Below are 23,319 nucleotides of genomic sequence, written 5' to 3'. Positions count from 1 at the left end.
TGTTGCATCCATGGGATCTTTCTCAAGGCTTTCAACCAAAGGAGATCAGCTACAAGTTCCTATTTGGGAATATTATGATCAAATCACCTTGTAGCATAGCAAATAACACTATAAGAGAGTCCAAGATGCATTTTTTGGACATTTCAGGTGTCGGTTTAATAAGCAGTTGGTAATCAAGAGAGTGTCAGATGAAGCTTGGAATAGGGTAACTCAATTTGGTGTTATCCTTTTGCAGTTTCCAACTTTCACTTATTTGAGAGTTGGTTATTTCAAAGGAGAACCATATACTCTGTCGAGATATGCTATTGATAAAATCATACTGATGGAATTAGCTAGACAGCTCATGAAAGTGTGGTCATATTAGAATACTCAACGTAAGTCAGGATTTGGTATCACTGCAACCAAGCCCTGGTAATTGGTCAGTATATGACCAATTTAGTCTACAAGGTGACAAATATGGAGGCAGAACTTTAGCTTATCACATTGAAGAAGTTCAAGACAAGGTATGATTTTGATTATTGAGGAATGCACTCAATGATCAAAAGAACATTCACCCATGTTCATCGCATAGAGGACATATGGATTGACCTACGTAAGAGGTTGGACATCGTGAAAATGGACTACTAGAGACTCTCTTTATAGAAGATCATCGATCTTAACATGCTCAGAATCTCATTCAATCTCCAGATTGAAGATGATGACAATATTCTTGCTCTAGAATACCATCATGCTGGTTTTGACAAGCAATGCCCTTTTCCTATACATTGGCAGCAACAAGAAGGCATATCTATTTTTGATAGATTTCAATCTATCTTGGCAAATACCAACAAATGGTTAATGATGAAAGGTCTAAAGAGGGTGAATCCTAAGCTTGGGGTAGACAGTGGTAGTTTTGAACCACCTGGAAGGAAATCCCAATTGGAAATTTCAAGCAAAGATGGTGCATCTTCCTCCATTTCAGCTAAGTCCCTCGAATTTAAGTAGAAAGACGGAAAGGGGTCTAAATCACCTCCAGAACCCTCACAAGCATCTGTGCAAGCTCAAGAACCTAATGAGGAGGAATCTAGAAAAGAACCTGATGAGGAGGATGAAGAGGAGGATGAGGAGGTTATGATCATTTCCCCTCCACGACCAATAAACCAGCAAGGTCCATCCATTCAGGAAACACCTTTTCTGGGTGTCATAGATGATGATGTGGATTCATTCTCCACTGTTTTCACACTTACCATCCTTGCCTTGGAGGTAAACAGATTGGCACTTCCTATATCTTCAGAAGTTTCAATTCTCATAGCTAAGTAATGCAAGAATTTGGAAAATGTGTTTGAAAATTTCCCCAACACTCACGGAAGGTCAAGTTTCCCAACTTGATACTTCAATGACTGGTTTTAAAGCATTCCTGATAGAATCAACTCATCAAGCACTTCTCGGTATAGCTGTGCAAACAAAAGCACATTTAGTCGCAACAGGAATACAATCAAGATCAATGCCACTAGTTGCTATTGTACCTAATTTGACAAATGAAGGTTCTAGTTTGCCTGCATGGTTGGGCAAGATCACTATGAAGAAAAGGAAGGTTGTGTTGCCCCTAGATAATCTTCCTATCAAGAAAACTAAGTCTAAATCTCTAAAAGACAGGATTGTTTCAAGAATTATAGTGGATTTTGAAAAAACTAATTTTGTAGAGGTTGTTGAACCATTGGTGGACAAACCAGTTGAAGAACTTAACCATACAGATTACAAGTTCACCAAAATTGAACTTGGTAAGCAATCACAGTTGGGTTGTCTACATGATGTTCATGATGCACTTGCCAATGTAGCGAAGAGCAATCATGAGTTAAGGGAAAAGAAAAATTAGCTCAAGCAAGAGGTTGCTCGCCTAAATGAGGTTATTCAACAAAAGTCTTCACAACATGCAGTCACTATATCTCAGACACCTCGAGAGAAACGGATAATGGAAGTGGCAAAGACTTCGTTTGGAGAAGTTGTCTCTAAAGGAGTTTAGGACATTACAAATGCGGTCAATATCTTTGAACATATCAGAGGTATTGAAAAGATGTTGCATGATCTGATTACATCTTTGAATCAAGATGCTAACACCTTCAAAGAAATTCTGAATAATTGGGATGAAATTGTCAATTCTGATTTGGATGGCCCGACTGCATGTGATGTCATCCCATCTTGCGAAATATTCTACACTCATGGTTTACAAGGAAGAAACATTGAGGAAACTCGTAAAAAAGTTGCAAGCAGCCTTAGAAGATTGTCAATCAAGTGAGACTGAGGTAATGTGCAACCTGGAACAAATGGGATACCAAGTTCTTATAGAACATGACAACTTGGTCACAATAGAGGAGATGATTTCAGAATATACAGTCAGAGTTAATGCTGATTTAGATTTTGAAGAATTTGGTTCTCACATAATGAATAGGTTTTCTTTGTATAAATCATTAGCAAAGCACCTATAGGATTCTCTCGCGGCGAATTTCAAAATTGTAAAATCAACATATCTCAATGCAGTCAGAATAGAGGCAATATCAAAGACAAGAAATTTTAGATCGTCCTAAAATGCATGATGTCATCATCAAGTTTAAGGCACTTAAGAACAATTTTTAGAATTGTTTCGATTCTCTTTCATCTTCTTCTTTCTTTAGTTTCATGTTTGTAGATTGGAGAGGATGTATTGCATGAAATTGTGTAGTTACATGTAATACAATTTGCATGTCCTTATGACATGTAATCCAATAATTCCTCTCATTTAGTTAGGAAAAGTCAAAGTTGGTTGAGTTGCTCCCAAATTTTCCTCCTTTTTCTCAACTCTTTTGCCTATATAAAGGCGTGCCCCCTCATTGTAAAAATCATCTTTTATTGTATGCAAAAAAGCTCTAGAGAAATTATGCAAGCATAACTGTAATGTCCCCTTTTTGGGACGTTAGAAATATTGAAGTCTTTTTTTTTATAATGTTAAAATTGACTCTGAGACATAGACTCAAATTATTAAAAGGTCAATTTAATGTTATAAAGAGGGCAAAAGGTCAAGGAGGAATAAGATGAAATGCCAAAGGGAAGTTGAAGAATCATAAGGGAATAAGACGAAAGCCAGAGGGGAGTCGAAGAGTTTTAGTTTGTGTATTAAAAGGGGAAAGAGGCTCATTGTTGGTCATGCTTGATTTATTATTCCAGATTTCAGTTCTCTCTTGTGAGAGTTTTCAGAAAACTTCAGCTTTTAGCTAGTCTGAGGACGTAGCCCCTCGTGCTGGCAAACAGTGGATGCAAATCCATTGTCCCGAGAGACATTCGTTTAGGTGTTTCATTCGCGCTTATAGGTTCTTATTCTAGTATTCCAATCTGACTATTAATCTGTATTTAAAATGGGGTTTTTTATATTGGTTATTATATTGCTGATGTCTAATACAATAACGTGTTTACGGAGTTGTATAGAAGTTTTTGGTTTTATCATTATGGGTCTATAATGCATTTCTATATGCTTGGAATACTGAATATTAATCTAAAAAGAATGGGTTTATATTTATTGGAGAATCAACTAGTTTTCTATTGTTGTTCGTAATCCCTATGCCTTTGGTTTAAATTTTGAATATCAATTTTGAGGAAACAATTAGACGACTATCAGTTGGATTATTTCCTATGGTTTACCTCGCTAGTTATTTATGATATGGTTCCATGTTTTTACTATCTAAATGCTATTCTGAGACGAAATTTAGTAAATATCCAGTTCGGGATATTTCAATAACTTTGATTGTGTAGTACTATTTTGAAAGAAATGTGAATACAAAGAGACAATTGGAGTTGAACTTTGATTGAGTGTAATTGTGATTAGTGCAAGTTGGAATCTTTGTCTATGATTTTCTTTTGTTATCTTTGATTCATGTGTTTTTGTGTTCTTGATAATTGAGTATAAAGAGTCAAGCAATCGGAGTCGAAGCTTTGACTGGGAGCAATTTTGGTGATACACAGACTAGGAGCTCTGACTATAGCTTGTATCTCTTTCTTAAATCACAAAATTAGTTAAAAATTTTACTTCTAGAAGTCTTTGTGCCCTAATAATAAAAGTTATTCTTATAGCATAGATTTAGACCTGACTTAGAGCCAAACTGGTATGCTTTCAGCTAGCCTTTGGGATAGTGTTGGTTTATCAGTATCACTATTTACAACTTTAGATAGAAATGTAGTTAGAGGTTTCATCTTGCCCACTACTTGCTCCGTGGGTAAGTGAATTCTTTTCTAAAAGTTAAAGAGGAAAGAATATTGGTAATACGGTCCAAAATCTCTCAACTTCTTGCTTACCTTGAGTTATTCCAAGGAATAGTGAGAAGGGGGAGCCTTCCCTTTAAGGTAGAAGAGACTCTATCTCACATGCCATGGCTGGTCTACCTATTTTGTGAGTGGATTTTACCCAAACTGTAGTTTGCAAAATATCCACCCAACAATGGTCATCTTTGGCTGAAAAAGACATTATTAATAATATTTGAAATAATATTATATATAGTGAAGTGTCATGAGTCATCCGTATGGAAATATAAAGAGTTGTATATTTGGAAATTGAAGAGACCTTCAATTGGGTAATGAAGAGTCTCTTTATTCCTTATATATATTTACCAAGCAAAAAGCATTGTACACTTGAACATTTCTTTATCAATAAAGTGATATTTTTGTTGTGTGACTGGATTTTTCCTTTCAAGTGGAAGGGTTTTCTCAGGATAACTTCTTGTGTCTTTTGTATTTCCTATTCTCTCTAATATTGTTGTTTATCTAATTTTTTTGGGTATACATTGGCATGGTATTAGAGCCAGGGTAGATAACAACAAATAAGGGAATTTCTCTTGTTCATTATGTTCGAATGTTGCTTTTTATTTGTTTGATAATTTGCCTAGGGTATTTGAACTAGCTGGATATTTCTACAAACAAAAACATTTAGGAGTTCGCAAGGAGCTAGAACTTGGTTCCTCAATAAGGTAGATTTGCAATCAAGTCTACAGTTGCAACGAATTGGAGAAGTCTTCCTTCAAAGACAAAACTGCAGTACTGAAGGATTTGCAGGGTGAGGCATTTGTCAATTATAGTTTATTCCCAGTGTGAGCTATTTGGAAATTATAATCTGGAAATAAAATTATAATATTCTAAATTTTCATAAATCCTATAGTTTAAATGTTTGCATCTGAGGTTCAATAGTTGTTCGTCTGAGCTTTAACGCACATATCTTTGGTTTAAAAATTTTATTTGGATGGGCCCGACTCTTATTATTACAAGCAAAGAAAAAGAATAAGGAGATTATTTAAATATCAAACCTTCTATTATAAAAGGTGTTAAATATATAGCTTCAGGATAACTATTTCTATATATGATTGTCTCTATACATACATATATATATATATATACATGATTATTTATATATTAGAGAAGTCATTAATACTTGTTATATCAAGTACAAATGTATGTTTATATACTCACACATATATATACATATATATACACATACATATATATATAAAATGCAATGTTATATTCAAATGTTGATTGATTTTAAATGATGGATTAAGTATGTTTCAGATTTTCTTAACTACATACCCACATAGGGACATGGTCCTATGGGGGCATGTACTCTTTCATTCTCCTACTTAATATCAATTATGCGGATGGACTGAACATCAATTATAATCGCCAATGTTCCAGTTTAATTACTTCTGATTATTATTACAAGTACATCCTCTCCGTCTGATCATTATATCAGACAGTACTAAATTGTATGCAGTCTGATCACATCCATTGAATAGTATATCAGACATTCAGTCTGAAATCAATATACTAGACATTCCGGTATTATCTATTAGGTAACAATATCAAGAGCAATAAGAATCTCTATCAGAGATCCTTAAGATTTACATGGTATCAAAGCCATCCTAATAGAGAAACTTGATCTCAGAATTATTAATATCAGATTTTAAATATCTTCAATTCAAAACGGTGAATCACGTAAGGTTAGAGGATAGATTTGAAGGAGCTTCAAATTTTTCATCATGGGAAATTCGAGTTATGATTGTAATACAAGAGATGGAATTAGAAGAATATATAGAGTCAAATAAACCAATATCAGAAAATGATCCAAATAAAACAACATGGAAGAGGCACAACAACAAAGCCATGAAGATTATTATAGATTCTGTGAAGGACCACATTTTCCCCTCTATATCTAGTCTTAAAACAGCTTTTGAGATGTTTTCTACAATTAAGAATACTTTCGAATTAACAACACTAGTAGATTGCTAACATTGAAATAAGATCTTCTATATATCAAAATGAACAATAGAGAATCAATTACGTCTTATTTCTTAAGAATTTATGAGTTGAAAGATCAACTTGCGACTATTGGAAATCAAGTAGATGACAAAGAACTTAGCATTATAGCCTTAAAAGGACTTCCACTATCTTGGGAAACTTTTATTCATGGTCTAAGCTCTCGAACTGATCTTCCTAAATTTGAACTACTCAAAAATGAATTCACTCAAGAAGAGTCAAGATTAGTTCCATAGGAATCAGCTTAAATCAAGAGGAAGACATTCAAGCTCTTCAAACTAATACCAACAATAAAGAAAATAAAGGTAAATTCAAATGAAATAGAAAGGAATTCAACAAATCATACAAGAAACGGGATCAATCAAAAGTACAATGTTTCAAATGTGACAAATTTGGTCACACTCATAACTTCTATCCAAAATGAAAGAAAATTCAAGCAACTCTAGCCAAAATCAAAGAGGAAAAAGATGAAAAAGAAGAAAACTTTGCATTTTAACTAGCACTCTCAAGTGAATTAAATTCGAAAAAAAATACTTGGATTATAGACAGTGGAGCATCACGTCATATCATAGGCTTTAGAGATAAATTTGAAAGCTTTGAAGGATACTCCTCTGAAGAAGTAACCATTGGAGACAACTCTACACACCCGATTAAAGGTATTGGATCATGTTCAATTTAACTAAATTCAGGTATTACTCTCCATCTTAAGAATGTTTTATTTGTACCTAGTAGAAATAGGAATTTGGTCTCTATCCTTGGTCTTGCTGATCAAGGGTATCGAATCACCTTCCAAGAAGATAAAGTTCTATCTTGGCCAAAGAATTCAAATATCAAGAAAGCTATATCCATTGGATTCAGAGATGAAAGTTTATATAAACTTTGTAACCAGCAAAATTTAGCTTTAAATCATGAAACATCAAATACAAATGAAATATGGCATAGAAGACTAGGTCACCTTCATTTCCCTACATTATCATCAATAGGAAAAATTGTAATAGGGTTACCTAGCCTCAAACCTAATCATTTAGGCATTTGCAAAGAATGTGCCCTAGGTAAAAACACAAAAAAATCCTTTCCCAAAAGTGTACACAAATCAAATTTTGTACTTGAACTTATTCGTACTGATCTATGTGGTCCTATGTATGTACCTTCCCTAAATGGATGTCTCTATTATGTGATCTTTATAGATGACTATTCTAGGAGAACTTGGATCTATTTCCTTAAAAAAAAAGAATCAATTGAAGTGTTATCTAAATTCGAAGAATTCCAAGCCCTAATTGAAAATTAGTTTGGATAAAAAATGAAAACTTTAAGATCAGATAATGGAGGTGAATACATCTCAAAAATCTTTAAAGATTTTTGGATTACTGTTGGGATAAAGAGGAAGTTTTTTATACCATATAATCCTCAACAAAATGGAGTCGCAAAACGAAAAACAAATCCATTATTGAATCAACCAGATCTATGATGCATGACCAAAATAGTCATACCTCTTTTTGGGCTGAAGCTTCTAATACTGTAGTTTATATTCAAAATAGATGTCCTCACTCAATATTGGAAAATACAACTCTCAAAGAAGTATTTACAGGCATCAAACCAGACTTAAGCCACCTAAGAATATTTGGGTGTCATGTTTATATGCATATTCCTAAAGAAATAAGGGTACACTCATTGGATACAATGAATGAAGGGTATACTCATCGGATACAATGAATCAACCAAAGGTTACAAGATCTATGTCCCTGGTCAAAGAACCATCGAAGTCAGTAGAGATGTAAAATTTGAAGAAGACATCGCCTTTAATCTTTCAAACAACATTGATGAATCATATGCAAAACCTACTATTGAACTAGATGAGGATCATTCAGTAGAGAATGAGAGAGAGAGAATGATACTGAACATATTACACCTATTATTCCTAATTCAGAGAATACTGAAAATTCTAACAACAAAAAGAGACCACTTTGGGCTAGAAAAATGATAGAAGAAAATCATATAGAACCTGATGAAGTAGTCAAGAGAAAGCAAGAGAACAAGAAATCAATCATGCTATGTAGCACTACTCTCTAAACTCATCAAAACAGAGCCTTCAAATGTCGAAGAAGCCTTATCAAGCAAATCTTGGAAAGATGCAATGATTGAAGAATATCAATCAATACTAAAAAATGATGTGTGAGATGTTGTACCCAAACCAAAGAATAAATCAGTTGTTTCTTCTAAATGGCTATACAAAATCAAGCATGCACTAGACAACAGCATTGAAAAATACAAAGCCAGATTTGTAGCCTGTGGATTCTCGCAGAAGGAATTGATTATGAAGAAACATTTGCTCCAGTCGCTCAGTACAAATCTGTTAGGACTATCATAGCAATTGCAACATCCAAAGGGTGGAAGATTCATCAAATGAATGTCAAAACAACATTCTTAAACAACCAAATTGAAGAAGTATATATTGAGCAACCAAAAGGATTCATCACTCGTGACAAAAATTATCATGTGTAAATTAAAGAAAGCACTATATGGCCTTAAACAAGCACCCAGGGCATGGTATGAAAGAATAGACAGCTATCTCACAAAATTAGGGTATTCCAAAAATGAAGTTGATCCTAACATATACTTCAAAATAAATTGGAGATGATATGATTATTCTTGTATTATATGTTGATGATTTGCTGGTAACAAGTGAAGAACATCTTATAGCCAAATGCAAACAAGAACTAATAGTAGAATTTGATATGAAAGACCTAGGACTTCTTCATTACTTCCCAGGTCTAGAAGTATGACAAAAGGAGAACTACATTTTCTTAAATCAAGGAAAATACACTGTTGATATTTTGACTAAGTTTGGAATGATAATTGTAAACCAGTTACTACTCCTATGGAAGCTAACTTACATAAATTGAAGAATGACGAGTTCGAATCTAAACCTATTGATCCTACTTACTACAGGCAAATCATTGGGTCACTAATGTACTTAATGAACACTCGTCCTGATATATGTTATGCAACTAATACATTAAGTCAATTCATGTGTGAACCTAAGAAGATACATCTAATGGCAGTTAAGCATATCTTACGATATTTAAGAAGTTCAGTTGGTATGGGACTCAAATATGATCAAGTTGAAATGGATCTTCATGGATATTCAGATTCTGATTGGGCAAGTAGCTCTACTGAATGTAAGAGTACTACAGGATGTTGTTTCAGTCTTGGATCTGCTATGATTTCTCAGTTCAGCAAAAAACAATCTTTAGTTGCATTAAGCTCCAGTGAAGCAAAATATATAGCCTCCTTCATGGGAGCCAGAGAAGCAGTATGGTTGCGGAAGTTGCTAGTTTTGTTGTTTAAAAAACCTTTGAAGCCAACTATCATTCACTGCGACAATCAAAGTTGTATCAAGCTTTCAGCAAATCCAGTTTTCCACAATCGATCTAAGCATATTGAGATACCTTTTAATTACATTAGGGATATGGTAGATTGAGATGTTATCAAACTAGATTACATAAGTACAAATGAGCAAACAGCAGATTTTCTTACCAAATCTCTTGCCAAGGTAAAATTGGAATACTTCAAAGGAAAACTTGGTATGTTCAAATTGTAATTTTGAATATTGAACTTGAGTTTCAATTTTATATATGTGCTTATGCTTCTAATTGGATAGTTGCATCAGATATGTAATGAAAGATGATGATCTTTCATAGACATATATTCAAAAGGTAATCATTGTAAGGTGATGATCTTACAAATGATAGGCCTGTTATCATGACAATTTATGTTATTATTCCGGATACACCGAAAGTCATTGATAATGAATGTATTGTGATCACTCTAGATGTCACTATTTCAGAGTGTTAAAGTCAAATAATTTGTTGTTTGTATGAATATCATTAATATTGATATCTTGTTAAAATTTTATGAGATCTGATTGATATTTTCACTTTTCCCTTGCTACGAGGGAGTGTTAAAAATATAGCTTCAGGAGAAGTATTTCTATATATGAGAGATATATGTTTATATACTCACACACACACACACAAACACACATATATAAAAAGTGCAATGTTATATTCAAATGTTGATTGATTCTAAATGATCGATTAAGTATGTTTCAGATTTTCTTAACTACAAACCCACGTAGGGTCATGGCCCTATGGGGGCATGTACTCTTTCATTCTCCCACTTATATTAATTCTGCCGATGGACTGAACATCAATTACAATCGGCAATGTTCAAGTCTTCATCGGGAGATCAAATTGTTCCAGTTTAATTACTTCTGATTATTATAACAAGTACATCCACTCCGTCTGATCATTATATCAGACAGTACTAAATCGTATGCAGTCTGATCTCATCCATTGAAGAGTATATCAGACATTCAGTCTGAAATCAATGTAACAGACATTCTGATATTATCTATTAGGTAACAATATCAAGAGCAATTAGAATCTCTATCAGAGATCCTTAACATTTACAAAAGGTTGTGAGCTGTGATTTAATATTTGGTCCATCAGGCTTTAATGATTATATATATTGTGGCAAAGTTTTATGGTCAGTTCATACAAGACTCAGCAAACATTTGTAAACATTGGAAATAATTGTGGTTTCCATAACTATTATTGACAAGTATTCCTTAAGGCAGAAATATACAAGTAGGGACATTATTTGCAAATAAATGAACTTCATTCCAGCGACTAATTGAAGATGGAGATTTTCCGAAGGCTAGGTTTATTGTTGGCACTCAACGTAAATCACATGATGAAAGTTTAAAAAATATAATGCTTCTCGTGGTGTACAAAAAATGTTATTAGCAGCTCAATTTATGATTGGTGAACGAAAACCAAGTGTTGGCCATTACAGCCGTGCAGGAAGTTTTTAGAATTCATATTGGGTTTGAAATATTATATCTCTTGATAAACATTTGCCGAGCATACATTTTTTATATTTGGGTGACTATTAATATTCCATTTGAACATTGCTTTGTCGTGAATGATATCTGGGTGACTACTAATGTTCCATTTGAACATTGCTTTGTTGTGAATGATATTTGGGTGACTATCAATGTTCCATTCAAACATTGCTACTGAAGTTTATACCATGTCATGAAGATTGATAAATATCATATTATGTTTTCAGTGGATATAGTGATTGCCTCGCATTCATGTTGTAACCATAGATTGCCTTGAATCTTCAAACATTTATTCCATTTGAACAAATCAGCTAATTCTGCTAGACTCTTTCAAAGAGATGGGGTTCTTATTGGGTGTTGATATATGGTTTCCCATGGCTTTCTTATGATCTTGAAGAGTTTCATGCAAGGTGGTTGTAGCCTTATATATTATTGGAGCCCTCCTTGTCAATACCCTGCAATCGAGATTGGTCGAGCATCTTGTGACATCTACAGTATATGCAGAAAAAGGATGCAAAGTTGAAATATTGGGACGTGACATGATATCCTGCCATTTTTATGAGATCAAAATCTGAAAAGACAATCCTGAGATAAGTGTTTTTTCATTCTTGAAGATTGGTTTTTGTTTGAAAGAAATTTTATGAGACGTCGTTTTATTTATAAATATCTCTCTTGCTGCAGGATGTAACAAGAAGCTAAGAGATGAATGTTGCTTTGATGATACATATTCAGAGGGAGATATTTTTCAGCTTCAAAGGGAGGTTACATCAACTATCTTAGTGTGACGATCAAAGTTGTTCCTGCGGAGAGGGACTCTTTGTTGGGAGTCTCTTTCTCAGCTGTGATTTTCTTTCTTGTTAATTATAAGTTCTTATTCATGTGAAATTAATAAAATTGTAAGAACAGCTATGTTAACTCTTTCACTTATGAGGGAAATCATAGTGAACATCACGTAGAGAGAGTCAATGAGGTCATCACATTGAGAGATTTTGTGTTAGGGGTTAGATGTCATGTGGAGAGATTCCATTACAACATCACGTTCAGAGAGTCTCTAATGTCAGCCGGTCGCAATTCTTGCAAGCCTGTCATGTTGAGAGATTCCATGATAGCATCACATAGAGAGAGTCTGTCATGTAAGCTGGTTGTGATACTTGCAAGCCTGTCATGTTGAGAGATTCCATGACAGCATCACATTCAGAGAGTGTGATGTAAGCTAGGTGTGATCTTTGCAAGTCTATCATGTTGGGTGATTCCATGATTTTTGAATATTAATAAGTTAATTGTTCTTTTATTATGATTGATAAATTTAATGAATTTCATTATTGCTAAGAGGGAAAGTCCTTGGAACACCCTCTGGAAGTAGGCATGGTGGAAGCCATAATTTATGTGCTTAAAGTAACTATGGTGAATTATGTTATACTGAGATGACACGTTTTTATGTGAGAATCTATGTGATGAGAATTTATCATTAACATCTTTGGTTGTAACCATGTGTGACTGTCATACTAAAGATCTCTCTCTTGCTAAGAGGGAGTGTTGAAGATGGTAGTTGCAACAGAGATCTTTATCTTTGATTTTATAGAAATAAGACCGTTATGGTCATCTTCAGCTACAAAAGACATTTGTAATAATTTTTGAAATAAGATTAAATAAAGTGACATGTGTCATGAGTCATGCGTCATGTGTATGAAGATATGAAGAGTAGTATATTTGGAAATTGAAGGGACCTTCAATTGGGTAATGGAAGTCTCTCTATTCTTTATATATTGTGTATCAAGCAAAAGGTGTTGTACACTTGAACATGTCTTTGTCAATAAAGTGATATTTTTGTTGTGTGGATGGGATTTTCCCTTCAAGTGGAAGGCTTTTTCCCAAGATATCTTCTTGTGTCTTTTATATTTCTTATTCTCTCTGATATTGTTGTTACTAATATTTGCTGGGTATACATTAACAGTTATAATGCTAGAAATAGAGTATGCTTTTAGAATTGATCTGTATATTTCTCTTCGTGATAGTTTGATCCTATGAACTATTACTAACATCTCTAAAAATGCTTCCAGGATGGATCAAGAAGCATTGAAATGATGAGTGATTACATGCAAAGTCATGCAAGCCGTAGTAATGAACATGGAGACACTGCTTGCAGTCATGAGACTGAACTTCGTTAAAAAGGAAGAACCTATTCAGATTATCATTGCGATTAGTTTCTTCTAAAAGGAAGAAATAACATTCAAAGGGAGATTATTCCGCTGCAGAAATCAGATTCTGAGGGAGCTTGAGTGGCACCTAAAGAGTATCAAGTCTCATGTAGAGTATCAACAAGCTTGTGAAACAGTGTGACTACTGAAGCTTCTTGTTGCTCAACATTGGAATCAGCTTTATTTTGTTATGATAATCAAAGCAGTGAGAATTTTACCCTTACTACGAGGAAGAATCTATTCAGAGGGAGTTTGACTTGGACGAGGTCTCAAATAGAGTCACATCATCATGAGGATTTGTTAATTAGTTCTCCATGAGGTAGAAGTTCAAGGTGCAATCCCTTGTTAATAAGTTATTCTTCATGAGGGTAAATTTGAGGTTCAACCCCTTATTAATGAGTTCTTCCTCATGAGGGAAAAGTTCAAGGTGTGATCCCTTGTTAATGAGTTCTCCATGAGGAAGAAGTTCAAGATATGATCCCTTGTTAACTAGTTATTCGTGAGGGAGAAGTTTGAGGTGCAATCCCTTGTTAATGCATTCTTCTTTGCAAAAGGAGTTTGAGGTAAAAGCCCTTGTTCCACCCTCTGGAAGTAGGTATGGTGTATTACAATAATAGATAAGACGTCTATTATTAGTTAATGGTTATCTTGTAAATATCTTTAGCTTTAGTTTGCTTTCGTTTTTTGCTTTCTCTGGAATAGAATGTTTCTATTCTTTACAATCGTTTCCTAAGGAAACATCGTCTCTTCCTTTTGTATAAATTGACCTTTCGGTCTCTGTTATTAATAAGCAAGTATTTACCAATTACCTCGTAATATGGTATCAGAGCTAAATACTTAAATTTTTTCGGAAAAACTTATAATTTCTTCTTGAAATTATTTGTTTAAATTTTTCCAAAATTATTTCAGCTAATTTCTCAAAAACCCACCTAGGGTTTTTCTGCTTGGAGAAATTCTCGAATTACGGGTCTGCAAATCGCATGGAAATCGTGGCCATTTTTTGGAGACTCGCGTTTTTGGGGTGAAAATCTACATGTTTCTATATCAAATCTTCATGCTCTTAGCCGTCTCAGTCTGTCATCGTGCTCTGGGAAGCAGATTCGACCATTTTTCATCAAGAAATCTGAAGTTTTTTCAAGCTTTTTTCAGCTAGGGCCGTTTTTTTCGAAACCCTAATTTTTGGGGTCGAAAAAAATCTTTGTTTCCAGATTCTTGGTGGGTTTTTCGAGAGCTCAACTGGGTTGTCGTCCGTTTTTCTGGGTGCCTCGATTTTTGTGCCTCAATTTTCGAGCCAGCGGATTCAAAAAACGACAACAGATTCCTTCTGGGTTTTTCAAGCTCTCTTTTGGGTCATTCTCTGATTCTTCTGGGTCTTCCATATTTTTGCCTCGAAGAACGTGCCTTCACAAATTTTCACAATTTTTCATTGAAAAACGTGTCATGGCATCTCTCACAAATATTCTGCTCGAGCATAATTCCAAATTCAATGGTCGCAATTATGGAACCTGGAAGCAGCGCATCATCGCAATCTTCGAATATCGAAACACCGATCAACTTGTTCTAGGTGTTAAGCAACGTCCGACTTCTCCGGGTCCTGATCAAGATACATGGGATCTGAACAATCGAGAGGCAGTAATGCTTCTCAAACTCTCCGTAGCTGATGACCAGCTTTCTCAGATTCCATCCGGCAAGACAGCGGCCGAAATTTGGACACATCTAAAAGGTCTTCATGAGACTTCCGACAAGAGCAGAGCCTTCTTTCTGAAAAACACTCTGTTTTCTATTGTCATGGATGAGCGCACCTCGCTCCAGGCACACCTGAATCGGATTCAGGAAATCCGTGATCAGTTACTTGCCATCGGTCGCAAGATGGAGGAAGAGGATATTGTGATAATCACTCTTCAGAGTTTACCAAATTCCTATGAGCATTTTATCGAGACTCTCAACATCACATCTACTGGTGTTGATCTAAAGTTCACTGATCTCTGCACCCTACTACTTCAGCAAGATCGGTGGAAACAACAGTTCGGTAGCAGCTCCAGTTCCACCTCCACTGAGCAAGCCTTTGCTGCGAAATCCTTTCAGAAGGATAAGGGCAAGTTTCAGCAACCATCTCAGCAGAAGTCTTCTGCTCCAGCATCCGATGGTACCAAAAAGAAGAACATTCAATGCAACTATTGCCACAAGTATGGTCACATGAAGGTTGCATGTCGGAAACGCTTAGCTGCCCAGTCTAAGCAATCAAGTTCGCAACCCAAAGCGAACAGTGCAGAGCACACTGAGCAGGTGGAATCTGCCTTTTACGCCTTCATGGCTAAAAGACCCGCAGATCATGTACAGTCATCTGCCTGGTACATTGATTTAGGTGCCTCTCGACATTTCACTCACCGCAGAGACTGGTTTACTGACTACCAGCCTTATTCAGATTCTGTTATCTTTGGTGGTGGAGAAGAGTACACGGTTGTTGGTAAAGGCAACATTCAAATTCAGTCTATTGGGAGGAAGCTCATATTCCTTGATGTGTACTACGTTCCAGGGATGGAACTAAATCTACTCTCGGTCAGTCAGTTGCTGCGACATTCTCCACATTTGGCAGTCACCTTCAGTTCACATCAGTGCACCATCACTGATCGGGCGACTAAGTCTACTGTTGCAGTTGGTCTTGAGGATCATGGTCTTTTCAGACTTACTGATTCTGGTGATTCTCAGGACTTAGCTATGGCTGCTCGACGATCTTCCATCAACACACTTTGGCATCAGCGATATGGGCACTTAAATGTGCATTATCTCTCACAACTTGCTCGGGATGAGCTTGTTCTTGGTTTGCCAGAGATTCAAACCCAACACCTTGGAGTTTGTGACGCATGTCAGGCTAGGAAGCAACACCGCACACCTTTCCCCAATGGCGATTCTTGGCGAGCTTCTCAAGTACTTCAGCTTGTTCATGCTGATATTTGCAGCCCTATGGCCACTCCTTCTGTTCTTGGGTACAGGTATTTTCTGTTGTTTGTAGATGATTTCAGTAGAAAAATGTGGGTGTATTTCCTTAAAAAGAAATCCGATGCATTTATTGTATTTCAGAAGTTTAAATCCTTAGTTGAAAAAGAGTCTGGGAAATCTATTATTACTCTTAGATCAGACAATGGGGGGGAATTTTGTTCTAATGTTTTCTCCAGCTTCTTGGATACACATGGCATCCAACGCCAGTTCACCACACCCCACACGCCACAACAGAACAGTGTAGTTGAACGTCGGAACAGGACAATCACTGAGATGGCTCGTTCCATGCTCGAACACAGACATGTTCCGAAGCGTTTTTGGGCAGAAGCAGTTAACACTGCAGTTTATCTGTTGAACCGGTCACCCACAGTGGCGGTCAAAGGTAAAACTCCGGAAGAGGCCTGGTCAGGTCGCAAGCCCAGAATCAGTCACCTGAAGGTTTTTGGCTCTCTTGCTTTTGTTTGGATCCCTGATGCTTCACACACCAAGTTGGATGCCAAGAGTCAGAAACTAATGCTTGCTGGATATAGCAGTCTTCACAAAGCCTACCGCCTTATTGATGTTGAGACATCTCGTCTCATATACAGCCGCGATGTAGTCTTTGATGAGCAGCGAGGACCATTCATGCCTGTTTCTCCTGTTCCTGATCCAGCAGACCAGCCTATGCAGGTTCATGATTTGGGAGTTCGGCTTCCATTAGGTCCACCTGATGGGAGGGCTCCAGTAGCTCCTACAGCTCCAGTCCTGCCAGTGATACCTGTACAGCCACCTTCGGCTTCTCCTGCAGGATCACCTCATTTTGAAGATGCTTTACCTGAGTTTGATCCAGATTCTTCTGATCAAGATCCTACTGATCAAGCATCTCCTAGTACTACTGTTGGTCATTCTCCTCTCCGGCCTAAGTGGTGGGCTAAGACACTTGCTGATCTTCATGATGATGAGCTCATTGATGGGAGAACTACTCGAAAAAAGAGCAAAACTATAGATTCTGTTAACTTTACTCTTATGGCCAACATTCACAGTGTGTTTGAACCTCAAACATATTCCGAGGCTAAAGGAATTCCAGAGTGGGAACAGGCCATGCAATCTGAACACCAGAGCCTGTTGAAGAACAACACTTGGGTCCTTTCTGATCTTCCCCCAGGGAAGAAACCCATTAGCTGCAAATGGGTCTACAAAATCAAATACAAATCAGATGGTACTTTGGATAAGTACAAAGCTCATTTAGTGGCAAAGGGCTTTTCTCAGCGTCAGGGCATTGATTATGAAGAGACCTTTGCTCCTACTGCAAAGATGAGCACCATCAGATTAGTCTTAGCCATGGCAGCACAGTTTGGCTGGAAGGTCCATCAGATGGACGTAAAGAGTACTTTCCTGAATGGTGATCTCCATGAAGAGGTCTACATGACGCAGCCTCCTAGTTTCAAGGTTGCTGGTAAAGACCATCAGGTTCTCAGATTGGTAAAAGCTCTCTATGGTTTGAAGCAGGCCCCTCGGGCATTGTACATCAAGATTGATACGTACCTCAGTGATCAAGGCTTCAAGAGGAGTTCTTCAGACTCAAATCTGTACATCAAGACTATTGACAGTGACATCATCCTTCTAGTTATCTATGTGGATGATCTGATCATCACTGGCAGTTCGGCATCTTTGATTCAGGGAATCAAATAACACTTATGCCAGTCTTTTGATATGACTGACCTTGGGCTCATGCATTATTGCTTAGGTGTTGAAGTTTGGCAACAGTCTTCTGGTATATTCATCTCTCAGTCCAAATATGCCAGAGCCTTGTTAGACAAATTCCGAATGCAGGATTGCAAACCTGCATCTACACCTATGGAGAAAGGTCTCAAGTTATCAGCCAAGTCTGATTCTCCTTCCGTTGATGATACTACGTATAGGCAACTAGTAGGCAGCCTCATCTACCTATCTGCTACTAGGCCTGATATCAGCTTCGCAGTCAGCTATATTTCACGCTTTATTGCAGCTCCTAAGGCTGATCATTGGATGGCAGCAAAGCGTGTGCTTCGTTATGTGAAAGGCACTTCTGATTATGGACTTCTGTATTCTCAGAGTTCTAATCCTAAACTCAGTGGGTTCACAGATTCAGATTGGGCAGGCTCTGTTGATGATAAAAAGTCAACATCTGGATATATGTTCAGTTTGGGATCCGGTGCAGTCACATAGACCAGCAAGAAGCAGCAGACAGTTTCTCTCTCTTCTATAGAGGCTGAATATAGAGGGAATGTTAAGGCAGGATGTGAAGCTGTCTGGCTTTGTTGGATGCTTGGGGATATGCAGATGTCACCAGCAGGACCGACTACTCTGTTTGTTGATAACGAAGGCGTTATCAAGTTAGCACGAAATCCAGTCTTCCATGAACGAACCAAGCATGTGGATGTTCATTGTCATTACATACGACAGCTGGTTGAAGACGGGACTATAGATCTGCAGTATGTTCCTACCTCAGATCAGACTGCAGACATTCTCACCAAGCCTCTTGGTCCTGATAAGTTTGTCAAATTCAAAGGACAGCTTGGTGTGTTAGATAGATTAACCATTAAGGGAGGGTATTACAATAATAGATAAGACGTCTATTATTAGTTAATGGTTATCTTGTAAATATCTTTAGCTTTAGTTTGCTTTTGTTTTTTGCTTTCTCTGGAATAGAATGTTTCTATTCTTTACGATCGTTTCCTAAGGAAACATCGTCTCTTCCTTTTGTATAAATTGACCTTTCGGTCTCTATTATTAATAAGCAAGTATTTACCAATTACCTCGTAATATGGTGGATCCACCCTCTAGGAGTAGCCATGGTGGATGTCATGTGAGAGATTCCATGACTTAGTTTTATGTTCTTTCACCATGGCTACTTGTTCTTTCACCCTTTGAGAGTAGCCATGGTGAATGTCATACTAAGATGAAAATATCGTATTGAGAAAATCTACGCTAAAGTTTTGTTGTTGACATATTTTGGGTCTATTCTTTGTGTTAGCACGACATATTAATGATCTCTCTCTTGCTAAGGCAGGGGTCCCATGACGGAGCTTAAGCTCTATTTTTGAGGAAGAGAGTGGTCCCATGAACAAAATTTTATTTTGCTATGGGATTATTTGGAATCTTCTCATAAGTAGAGTCCCTACATTTTAGCAAGCGGGTGAAAAAGATGTGGGACTAGAAATTGTCCCACCAGCTTAGGAATGTTTCTTGCCACTTCTCAAAACATTTTAATTTCAGACTTTTGTTAAAAAATCATTTTAGAAGGAAATTATTATTTTTTAATTATTTTTATGCATAGAATATAAAAGACAAAGGTTATTATTTTGATGAGACCACTAGCGTCCTTAGATTTTAGAGCTTAAATTTTTAAGCTGAACTAGACCACATAATTCATGAGACTGCTAGCTTTAAAATATTTTTAGAAAATAGCAAAAAGCTTCAGCTCTATTTTTTAGGAAGTCCCCTTCCATGGGATGCCAGCCTAAGAGGGAGTGTTAATGTTTTGGTAGCTTCAAGAGATAGCATTCACACCTGCAGATTTTTTGTGGTTGATTATGATTATGAAGTGGTCATATTTTGTAGTGTCGGATATGTAACAGTTCTCTTCTTACCATCTTTGGCTTCTATGGCATCGAACTTTAAGTTCAATAAAGACATCCATGTTGGCTAGCAATGATGATGCGGTAAACATTCCTCCTCCTTCTCCATGAGGAAGAAGTTCAAGATATGATCCCTTGTTAATTAATTCTTCGTGAGGGAGAAGTTTGAGGTGCAATCCCTTGTTAATGCATTCTTCTTTGCAAAAGAGTTTGAGGTAAAAGCCCTTGTTCCACCCTCTGGAAGTAGGTATGGTGGATCCACCCTCTAGGAGTAGCCATGGTGGATGTCATGTGAGAGATTCCATGACTTAGTTTTATGTTCTTTCACCCTTTGGGAGTAACCATGTTGAATGTCATACTAAGATGAAAGTATCGTATTGAGAAAATCTACGATAAAGTTTTGTTGTTGAAATATTTTGGGTCTATTCTTTGTGTTAGCACGACATATTAATGATCTCTCTCTTGCTAAGGCAGGGGTCCCATGACGGAGCTTAAGCTCTATTTTTGAGGAAGAGAGTGGTCCCGTGAACAAAATTTTATTTTGCTATGGGATTATTTGGAATCTTCTCATAAGTAGAGTCCCTACATTTTAGCAAGCGGATGAAAAAGATGTGGGACTAGAAATTGTCCCACCAGCTTAGGAATGTTTTTTGCCACTTCTCAAAACATTTTAATTTCAAACTTTTGTTAAAAAATCATTTTAGAAGGAAATTATTTTTTTTTTAATTATTTTTATGCATAGAATATAAAGGACAAAGGTTATTATTTTGATGAGACCACTAGCGTCCTTAGATTTTAGAGCTTAATTTTTTAAGCTGAACTAGACCACATAATTCATAAGACTGCTAGCTTTAAACTATTCTTAAAAAATAGCAAAAAACTCCAGCTCTATTTTTTAGGAAGCCCCCTTCCATGGGATGCCAGCCTAAGAGGGAGTGTTAATGTTTTGGTAGCTTCAAGAGATAGCATTCAAACCTGCAGAATTTTTGTGGTTGATTATGATTATGAAGTGGTCATATTTTGTAGTGTCAGATGTGTAACAGTTCTCTTCTTACTATCTTTGGCTTCTATGGCATCGAACTTTAAGTTCAATAAAGACGTCCGTGTTGGCTGGCAACGATGATGCGGTAAACATCTTCCTCCTTCATTTTCCATATTAAAGAGAAATAGGCTGCATGACTGCTGGTATGCATCAAATTATTTGCAACTACCAATAGGTATCATTGGTGCCTCCAGCAGTGACTCTTTGGCTACCTGTAGTTTTGGTGCCTCCAGCAGTGACTCTTTGGCTACCTGTAGTTTTGATCTCTCTGGGTGGTGTTGTGTTTGATGTAAGCAGTGATCATTCAAGGAGAATGTGTGACACTATCGTTAGTGATATAGAACAGTTATCATGCCTTTGGTATCGTCCTGTGTCGATTCAGACCATATTATCTTTGCTTATAATTGTATTAGCATTAGACTGTGACTGGTGTTACATATAATGATCTAGGAGCAACATACCATAATCGGTGAGATACTTTTCGTGTTGTTCTTTTGTAGATGTGATGCAGGCTGTAGTCTAACTGTTATAGGTTCTAATGCAGATTGTTAACAACCTGATTAACTTATCATTGATTAAGCTTGTGACGCATTGTATCCAATTTGAGCAATCAATAAAAGGATCTATTTTCAGGTGTGGCTGAATTTTTTACTCAAGCAGGAGGATTTTCCCAAGGTAAATAATTGTGTCAATCTGTTATTTATGTTCTTAGATATCTGGTATTTGACATTTGTGCCATTGCTATTCTGGTTCTTTTATCATCATACAGCATTACTGGTTATGCTACCGTAGTTTAATATCTTTCAACATTCTATTCTTCTATTTTTCATTAGTTATGTTCCTTTTCCATCTTTTCTACCAATCTACTGAGATCATATGAGTTGATTTCCTTGATATATGCATTATTATGTTGTTAACCATTTGGTAAATACATTGTTGTGTAGTTTACCATTTGCAACATTTTGTACCGTGTATTAAAAGTTTGTTAAAGTTATTATCCACTTTGGATGTTAGAATAATGAGTACTATTCCTATTTATGGATGAGAGGACTTTATACCATGTTTTTAGAAATAACGTCACTCCCTCATTGTTAGTCTTTCCAGACACTTATAATTTAATTCTAATTTCTTATATAATTATAGTGCTAATCAAATATTAATATAATTTATCTCCATTTTAATAGACATCTACTCTCATATTTTATAATATTACTTTTCTCAGCTTTTTAAACACTTTAATCTTTTACATTCATTATAATTACAAATCCATTATATAATTAAAATTTTTTAGATGTACATATTATTTCTTCTACCTCCAACATTTAAGAGGGCGTACCGGTAACCATCTCATCTCCTGATAACAATGAAATATTAAATGTACCTTCTAGTTTTTTCAGCATCTCCTGTAGTGTGCTAAAACATTCTTTCTAAATTACACATTTTGTATCTTTCTAAATTTCATTTCATTGTTCAGGTCTATGTCAGAGACATTCATAAGCCTAGGTAATTTTCAGAGATTTATATAACACAGGTTTTTTCTGCTTTGCACGCCCAACATGGTGTCTACATAAGTTACAGTGCTTGAAGCACACAAGAGGACTAGGGACAGAAATCTAATGGAGGGAAAGGATACTTATAGAGCGAACTCACCGGGCAAATAAATAGTTAAAAAGAGCAGTTCTGGCGCCTCCCACATGAAGATTTCCGGTGGGAGAAGGAGCAAAGCGCACTCGTACTGCTCCTGGATCCCCTACAGCAGCTGCCACAGCAAGATACCTTGCCCTTCTCATTCCGCCGATACAGCACCTGGCGGATGTAGGTACCATAAATGTGGCTGTTTTCGCAATTGAACAGGACCTAGTAAGAAGCTCCATCATCGAATGGCCTAAAAAAGTGCTTTGCCTGCTCGTTAAAACAGCAATATTATCCTAAATTGCTGGGCGTTCCAGCCATTTTTTTAGCGGTATCAAAACTGACAGCCTGGTAAGCGTTTTCAGTGTTTTAGACAGCGCCTTCCTTTTGGGAGACAGAAAAGCAATAGCACAAATATTATTGATATTTTTGTTATTGCTATTCTCTCACACAAGAATAAAAAATTTCCTTAATTTTTATTTTACAAGTGTTGATCTTATATTTTTAAATTTTTGTTTCTAGAAATGTTAGATCTTCGTATTTTTAATTTGTATTAGTTCTTATCATAAGCAGTTATGTTTATTTCTTAGGGTACTAAACTGCAATTATTAGATCAATAGGATTTATTTGAGT

The 23,319-nt window shown here is 36.3% G+C and overlaps 1 protein-coding gene across 1 annotated transcript in view; it reads right to left on the bottom strand.

The window, feature by feature from the left end:
* The window catches only part of ERS (glutamate tRNA synthetase), a 116,106-nt gene extending 92,989 nt beyond the window's left edge, over window positions 1-23,117 (bottom strand). Inside the window, exon 1 of the mRNA XM_089821056.1 lies at window positions 22,705-23,117. Coding sequence (XP_089677182.1) covers window positions 22,705-22,931 — 227 coding nt within the window. The 5' untranslated portion in view covers window positions 22,932-23,117. The remainder of the gene's footprint in view (window positions 1-22,704) is intronic.
* Window positions 23,118-23,319: the final 202 nt, after the last annotated feature.

This window comes from Cupressus sempervirens, chromosome 3, assembly GCF_028749045.1.
Source record: "Cupressus sempervirens isolate cs-2001-9-10 chromosome 3, ASM2874904v1, whole genome shotgun sequence".
NCBI lineage: Eukaryota > Viridiplantae > Streptophyta > Pinopsida > Cupressales > Cupressaceae > Cupressus > Cupressus sempervirens.
Note: the sequence above shows the minus strand (reverse complement) of the source record. Positions and strands in the feature narration are given on the sequence as shown.